The 8,491-nt window shown below is 38.6% G+C and overlaps 1 protein-coding gene across 1 annotated transcript; it reads left to right on the forward strand.

Moving 5' to 3' along the window:
* The first annotated feature begins 1,305 nt into the window (after positions 1–1,305).
* On the forward strand, positions 1,306–2,387 carry LOC139207352 (gastrotropin-like). Its single transcript, XM_070837048.1, has 4 exons — positions 1,306–1,439; positions 1,525–1,685; positions 1,819–1,908; positions 2,067–2,387. The coding sequence occupies exons 1-4, from the start codon at positions 1,373–1,375 to the stop codon at positions 2,124–2,126; spliced, it is 378 nt and encodes a 125-aa protein (XP_070693149.1). The 5' UTR covers positions 1,306–1,372; the 3' UTR covers positions 2,127–2,387.
* Positions 2,388–8,491: the final 6,104 nt, after the last annotated feature.

Genomic DNA, 8,491 nt, shown 5'->3' on the forward strand with positions numbered 1-8,491 from the left:
ACACATTAGTTCGGTTTCTCTGTAAGTGACCTGATGACAGAAGTCATTACTGATCTCATTCTGCACCAAATGATGTGAAAACGTTACCAAGTGTGTCAGGAAGACACCTGCTGATGCCTTCAAATGCCGTTGGAAATACAACAATCCAAGTGGCACAAACGCACTGTGGCTTCTTCACATCTGTCTGTCTGACTATTTCACATTAATCTCAGATTGCCCGCAGCTATGAAGGCATATTTTGTTTTATTTTGAAAAGTTTATTTTGTTACACAGTGCTTGCTTTGAAATGTTTTAATTTAAAAAAAAAAAAAGATGAGAATGACGTGCACATATTTTTAAAGGAAAAATGCAACTGTGACACTATCATAATACATTTTAAATTCACCTTGACATGATTGACAGAAAACCAGTCTGTCTACAGCTAGTGTCAGTGTAAGAACGACAGTTTTCCACCATTTTAAGTAATTAAAACCTTTGCATTAAGATTGAATGTGTTTGTTTTAATCATACTTTGCTTGTTTTTCTCATGGATGACATCCATTATGTTGTTTTTGAGGATTTGCAAGAAATAACTAGTCAATTAATCAATTTAGAGAGAGTTAACGTGTCAAAATTTCATTGGTCTCACCAATTCAAATGTGAATTCTTGCTGCTTTTTTATGATTGTGATTGTTAAAGAAGATTAGTATATATCTTTGGGATTTGGATTGTTGGTCAGATGAAACAATTAAAACATAGTGACTTCAACAGCCTGATGAAATTGTGATATTTACGCTATTTTCTGACATTTGATCTCAGATATTATGCAGCCCTATGAGAGACTGACAGATGAACTCAGCCATGCATTATAAGTGTAACTCATAGTTTTGTTCATTGTATGCAGGATCACGCTGGTGGAGGTTTATTTGTTACACTAGTTGTAGTTTTTTCAGGCAGCTTTGAGATGCTTCATCTTAACGAAAGAAAGTAAAATATACACAAAATACCAAAATGAGCTCTATTAAAGGATGCTGGTGACATACAAACACATCCTGTATTGTATGTTCTGAGCGTTTCACTGCACCACACGTGCTCTAACTTGCAAAGTACTGGAAAAACCTGACATAGACAGGAGCATGGAAATACTTTGGATTGATGCCAATTCACAACACTTGAGCACAAAACAATGCGATAAATTGTCTTGGAAAAATAGTGGCTGACATTTTTCACATACATGTGGGGCTGACACATGGGGAGGTGAATGTGAGACGAGAGGAAGAGGCGGATATGGCAGCCATTCAGAGAGCACAGTGAGTATCTGTTGCAGGCCACTCCTCATTCTTCATTTGTCTCAGAAACTCCTTCCTCACTTCATCTCTTCTCTTTCACCACCATGGCTTTCAACGGGACATACGAGCTGGAGAGTCAAGAGAACTATGAGGAGTTCCTGGAAGCAATCGGTATTAGGATTTTTTTTTTATTAAATGGAGAAACGTGAGTCGTCATTCATTTAAACTTTGTCAAATGTCACCTGCTCTGCCACAGGGCTTCTCAGTGCCAAGACAGACCACAAAGTGGTAACGACGGTGGCTCAGGAGGGGAACGACTTCACCTGGACACAAAGCATTCCCAACTGGACCTGGTCCAATAAGTTCAGCGTCGGTCAGGAATGTGAGCTGACGACAATGATGGGCTCCAAATTCAAGGTAAGTTAATAACAGGCACTGCAGAAAATGATCCATCAACAACAAACCTGCCATATGTTCCCGGTTTGACGTGAGGTTTTCATGTTATCAAGTCCACTGGACGTCTCCCTCTGTGACCTTTTGTAACCTGTAGGCTCCCGTCACTATGGAAGGCTGCAAAATTTCAGTACAGTTTCCTCAGTACCTCTTCACAGCAGAGCTCATCGAAGATAAGCTGCTAATGGTAAGAGAAGAAATGAGTAAAATATGCTGACATAAGTGACACTCTGACCCCAGAATACTCACTGACACAAATTAGCGCAAAACATTTTTAATAACTTGAAGAGAAATTTTAGTTTGTTGCATTTTCATTCTTTATCTTTTTCCATACTCGTCCTCTAGAACTGCACAACTTCAGGAGAGAAGGGCGTGACTTTCAAAAGAGTCAGCAAGAGGATCTAATGCTGCGAGACTCAACATGCTTCAGTGGAAAAGAGGCTGTGGGAGGTCAGACACATGGAGAAAGTGCTTGCATCAGGTAGCGAAGCAGGAGGAATCAAGTAGCCACCTGCAGTGAGGAGGAAGTGGGACATCCCTCTGCTTCACTGGACTGTGTGCTGCTGTTTGTCTTTCAGCTCTAACTACCTACTGTATTTCTACAAAGATGAAACCATACAACTCTACCAGCGTCCATGTTGATCCAATAAAAAACATCTAATTGTCGTCAGTTTAGTGAGAATCAGGTTTTCTTTCACTTGTTTCACACTATTTGTGTATGTTCACTGTTTCTGTCACCTGTACAAACATTCTCTGAAAATACAAACCATTTCACAAAGCAAATATGTTTAAGGGTGGATTTATTTTCTGCAGCATTAGAGTTAGTTAATCACTGAAGTTTGGCTTCATGAGTGGGAGACAAACAATATCTACTGACATTTACACGCCCAGTTTAACAAATAAGAGGTTCTTGGTATTTCATGTCTAATTTTTTATCTCAAATGGACAGGAAATACAGTTGTGCAGAGGTTTTACTTTTGTATTACTTTATTTACTTTGAATCGCAATATTGATATCAATGATCCTCATTTAAGTTGTTACTTTTACTTTTGTTCATTATTGAATTTACCTCAGCGTTAAACATTTGACAGTTTGTAGTTTGTAGCCTCAAAAACCATAATGTCAAATTAAAAGTTGAGGTCACACTGACTTTTGAACATGAAAACATAATAATACATAATATGAGCCTTTAAATCTTTACGATACATGGGGAAACATTACTTTTATTGAATCATTGTAAAAGGTCAACATTTCCTCTGAACATTGCTTTGGTTGGAGGCAGTATGGCCTCTTGTGGCTGTTAGCAGGGCTTTTAGAAAACAGTGTCCTATTAAAGGTTTCCTCATGTACCAGTGAAAATTGATAAAATCTCCAGTTATCAGATGCATCAATGCAACAGCTTCCTGTTGAGATGGATACTAAATGCTCTAATTTACAACTAATTATCTAATTATACAACTTTCAGCTAAAACGAAGCAGTTCAATTTGTCCTCTTACTGACCTTCTTGTTACAAACTTCACCAACGGTGTCGACCTGAAAAAGTGAAGATTTAATTTAACATTTTTTAACATTTAACGTTGCACACGCTCACCTCAACAAGCTTGTCATCAACCACCTCAGCAGTGAGGGTGTTTGAAGAGTTTCCCTCCATCGAAAGTGACAGAAAAAAAAAAATGAAATGCTCTTGAATCTTTCTCAAAATCACTCTCTCCTCTTGTCAAATGCAATTAGGGCACTTTCTCTAGGTTGGTATCAAATTTACTGAAGTTCAGCTCTGTTAAATCCACAGAGTGACATCTGGCTGTCTGATCTGCTGTATAAGAAGTACTGCACCATCTGTGGTTTTCATGTGTAAAGTTGGATTTCCACGTCTGTAACAGCGACTCACGACACCAGCTGTCATGACACCAACACTCCTGTGTGTGTACCCGTCATCCTGGAGGAGGCAGCCATTTGAGGACCAAATGCTGCAGTGAAGGATGGGAAGGCACAGTGTCACAGCTGTATGATCAGACTGGGGTTTAAAAAGGGTTTTAATTTTGTTTTAGTTGAGTTCTTGTTCATTTTAAGTCCGTCTGTTATGTCAGTTTTACTTGTTTTCTTTGTCTTTATTGCATTTAAACTACTATGTGAACTTAAAGGAGGCTCATATTTAAGTCTGTTTAGGCATGTGATCCCATCATACTTGATCTTTTCTGTTCCCTTCCTCTTCTCACTGGATTGTCTTGTTCTTTAAAATGCAAAGACCAAATATCTGCTGGGGATTTCAGTCTGTTGTCAGCATTACTAAGCAAAAATGAATTGCTGCAGGCACAGCAGCTGATCAGGGCCAGGCCTTAGTTACATGTGTTTGAAATTGGAGATGTGAACGATGAATGAATAACATGAATGTTTTTTGATACTAGATAACTTCCACTTCTGCTCCTCTTTCTTTCACAGTTACAGTTGGTGCTTTAGTGGACTGTGCTTGTATAGTACAGTTTGGTCTTCAGACCACTCAAAGCTCTTTTACACTCAATACACATTCACCTATTTGCACACTGGAGCTAATCTTTGACAAACACAGCCTTCAGTGTGCAGTTTAGGGTTCAGCATCTTGCCTAAGTGTCAAGATCGAACCACCATTCTTTCAATAAGTGGAGGAGGATCTGCCTCTTGAGACAAAAAAGTCTCTTGTTCACTAAAATACACTTCACCTGCACAAGGAAGTTTACCACCAAACCTTTTCATGCCACATGTTTCACACTGATTCAGGAAAGAAAACTGCATTCTTCCATTGTCGCCACTAGGAGGCATCCTCGTTCCTCAGTAAAACACCAGAGGGAGCCTCCTCATCTATTTCTGTGCAGTGCACTGAGAGAATCAGTGAGTTTCTACATTTTGGAGGAGGTAAATGAACTGTTATCAAAGAAATGTGTTTGTGTTAATAATAGTCTTATGACAGTCTGTCCTCCCAGAATTTAGGACACAAATCTTTTCAATGAAGCAGTGAGATATTTATTTCTTTTAAGGAGGGAATGCTGTTGCATATCAAATTTAATGAGAGTGAGTCTCCATTTCTTAATTTGTGCATCAGTGAAAACACTCACAACACATAATTATTCTCGTCCTGGACTTTTAACACACGGAAAAGAAAACTCACCAAAGAATCAGTTGCTTTTGCAGCTGCTGTATGGCACAAATCCTACTGATAGTATCATATCACACGTTATTACACCTAATTATGTCTTCTTATGAGAAATAAATCTACATTTCCATGATACACACTTTACTTTTTCAAAGCCTTAATTCAGCGGTCTGGTTTTGGTTTTTTTTTTAGATTTGAATGACTCAACATCACCTAAATAACAGTAAGAATTTCTTAACCACCTAAACTGCCTTTAATCTGGACATCAATCCACATTAAATACAGTAAAAGTTTTTATTATTGATAGTAGTTGGATACTAAATGCTTTAAAATATATAATGTTAATCAGTATGTTAATTCCAGTGCACAGTGTTAAGGTAAAGCCACCACGACACCTACAGAGACTCACTTGATGCGTACAACACAGATTTACACTAAAATACATTTATCAAATGACTTTTACAATTCAGTGAAGCTTCACAGAAACATTTCATTCATGTAAGTGGATGTAAGAAACTTGTGCTAAAGCATGGCTGGATAAACCTGCCAGGGGGCCCCAGGGTCCCTTTTTAATCCCCCATTCCTCTCACTCTTTGTGCACTGTGTGAAGTTTTTCTGCGCTGGAATACTTCCAGGTCTCACGTTGCTCCGTGGTCACTTGTTTAAACACAAATTAGGAATATTCAACTCACAAACACAAAACTGATGTGATGATTTCTGACGCAGATCCCCTCTTTTCGACAGGATCACAAGATCAAGTGATGAAGCAGGACCTACGTTTAAGGTCTTTATGAGTCAATATTGTGTTTCCATTATACATGTTCTCCCCAAAACAGTTAAACTGAATTAGTACAAGCAAGTTGAGAAACTAACTGAGTATTAAGTCTGTCTGAGAGCTGATCTGGCTCAGCAGTCCCGGAATAGGTGGCAACTAAATGTTGTAAGTTAAAGGCACGTTTACTGAGGCGCCCACCAAAAGCGTAAGGTGAGTACCCTCGCAGCACCCCCAACCCTCCCTCTTCCCGAATTCTTCCTCAAGGACACATAATAGGAAGCCAGCAGCCTGCTTGTTCAGCCCCACACACAAAAGCTTACAGGAGGCTGTGAAGATGATCAGTTAACCTCCCGTCACAGATGGGCCACGTTAGATCACAGTGGAAATCTTGAAGAATTTCCACTTCAATCTCAACATTTCTTATTTTACTAAATGTTTAAAAATACTCAAATCATGTAAATAGTCTGCATGAGCGCACTGCCAAATAGTGATTGCTCTTTAATCTGTATGCCAAGTTAATTACGTTTTGATCAGGCTCATGTGGAGGAACATTGTGTAGCTTTATTTTTGTTATCTAGCTTCATGCTAATTAAAGGTCTGTGAGCTGATATGATTAGGCATTTGCACATGGTTATGCTCCACATTTCTGACTCAGAAAAAACAAACAAACTACTAAACAACTCTACAATTTCGTCACAAAATAAATGTTATGCAGTGTTTCAGAGAACAGAGCTGAGGCTCCAAACCATCCACAGTCCACTGTACTGTGTCCAATACGAGAAGGCGGCTAATTTGCAAGCATTAAATGGGAGTATAATGTCTTGTGTGTGAGAGAGAGTCCCATCGCTGAATAGATTTCTATATACTAAATACCATAAAACATAAAGCTCTGACTGAGCCGTGGAGGCTGGATTAAGAAGCAGAAGAGAGACTCCGCTTGTTTCTCAAACTCTGAATGTTAACTTTGTCCAAGAATGTACATGCTATTCCGCTCGTGGATATACTTTTCCACCCATGTTACGAGTGTGGGAATGACAGATTAAATTATTTGCTTTTGATTTTACTTAGAGGAACATGTATGCACACCCTTTACTTAAATACAAGCAGCAAAAACACACTGTGAAAACACCCCAGGAAGTTTAAAACTTAAGCAAAAGTTATGGTTAAGTACAATTTTATTACTTATGCATTAATTTATAAGACACATTTTATTTTCTGTAGTTTGTGTAAATGAAGCTAAGTTTAACAACCTGTTGGATAATTGAATAATTCTCTAATGTCAAATATTTTGTGTGTAAAATTGAATCAACAAAGAAAGAAGAGCTGTCAGATAAATTAAGTAAAAAGTATATTTTGTCTGAAAAGATTAGTAGTATAAAGCAGAGGAAAATGGAAATGTTAAGTTACTGTAAGCAAAATGACCACAAAACTGTATTTAAGTGCAGCGCTTGAGTAAATGTATTCGGACAGAGCCCGCCGCTGGCTGCAGTTTGCTTCTGCACTGAGCTGCTACAGTGAACGATGTGCTGCATTGACAGCATGTGGTCACAGCTGGAGGATTGTGTGTAAAACCTGCTGGGCTCATCACTGGAGCTGCTGCATTGTCTGGACCAAGTGGAGCACTGCAGTGGAAACCATCACTTCCCTAAAAGCTGCAGGCACCTCATCAGTCATGCTTCCTCAGAAGAAAACACACCTCTCAGACACTCAGTTCACTTGTGTTTATTTTTTTCATGGCACGTTATGATGAAAGAATCCCTTCTATCGTTCAGTGTCACATAAACCAAGACTACAAATTGGTACAAAATACAAAAATATAAACTGGATGTTTGTGGTGTCGTTTTGTTACTATCACATTTGACAAGTATAGTTTGGTGTGAGTGATATCAGCACCTTTCACGGGAGGGAAAAATGCACGGTAAATCTCTAAAATAGCTAAAAGACAAAAGCATTCAGTAATATCTATCACTCAAAGGTGGTGGCTGCAATATGCAACATATCTATTGTGTTCAGAGCCCACTGCAGCAAGTCAAATCACACAATTATCAAAAATAAGTTACAAAAGATGAACCAGTGGTGTAACACGAGACAGTGATGGCTGTGGTCAGTTTAAAGAGGAAAAAACACCAACATATTGCACCTTTGACACCTCAGTGAGAAGTTGCTCATGAATTATGAGGAAAAGTTGAGAAAAAAAAAAAAACCTATTTCACACCAACAGCATTTATCAGGCAAATCACAGAAAGCTTAACTAAAATATAGTGAAAGGGAATGTAAAATTCAAAACAAAACTGTACATAAAAAGTTAACACAAAGGCATAGTAACTTAGTTGGTATCGCTGAGAAGCACTTCAACTTTTCAGCGGTGAGAAAACAGATAATCAAGGTGGAAATGGTTGGTGATTCAGGACTAGAAAAGTCTGACAGTTGCAGTTTCAGGAGGCTTCATGTAGTGTTATCTGAGAAACGCACATCTCACAATGAATTTAAGGTTCCGGGGTCAAGCATGGAAGCTGCTGAGGACAAGGCACAGCGTGGTAAGATGTCCAATGTCCGCAGCTAAACAGTTCGATGTACTACGTCAGAACTTACACGCAGAATGAGGTTCAGGTGAGAAATGGAAAGTTTTGAAGTTCATAATTTTCTCCAAAACTCTGATCAGCTATTGGCTTCAGTTAAATCATCATCATCATTCCAGAGGGTCTACAGTAGAGCTGCAACGACTAGTGGATCAATCGATTCATAGATTGACAGAAAAGTCAGTTTTAGTCAATTTTGACTAGCGTCTCAAATGTGAGCATTTGGTTTTGCTTTGCTTTTCTTTGCCACAGGTGACAGTGAACACAATATGTTATTTGGTTTTTGGA

This window comes from Pempheris klunzingeri, chromosome 9 (genome assembly GCF_042242105.1).
Source record: "Pempheris klunzingeri isolate RE-2024b chromosome 9, fPemKlu1.hap1, whole genome shotgun sequence".
Classification (NCBI taxonomy): domain Eukaryota; kingdom Metazoa; phylum Chordata; class Actinopteri; order Acropomatiformes; family Pempheridae; genus Pempheris; species Pempheris klunzingeri.

Coding starts and splice junctions, on each gene's coding strand:
- LOC139207352 (XM_070837048.1), top strand. CDS start 1,373: ATGGCTTTCAACGGGACATACGAGCTGGAGAGTCAAGAGAACTATGAG. Junction 1,686..1,818: donor TGATGGGCTCCAAATTCAAG/GTAAGTTAATAA, acceptor TGTAACCTGTAG/GCTCCCGTCACTATGGAAGG. Junction 1,909..2,066: donor TCGAAGATAAGCTGCTAATG/GTAAGAGAAGAA, acceptor CTCGTCCTCTAG/AACTGCACAACTTCAGGAGA.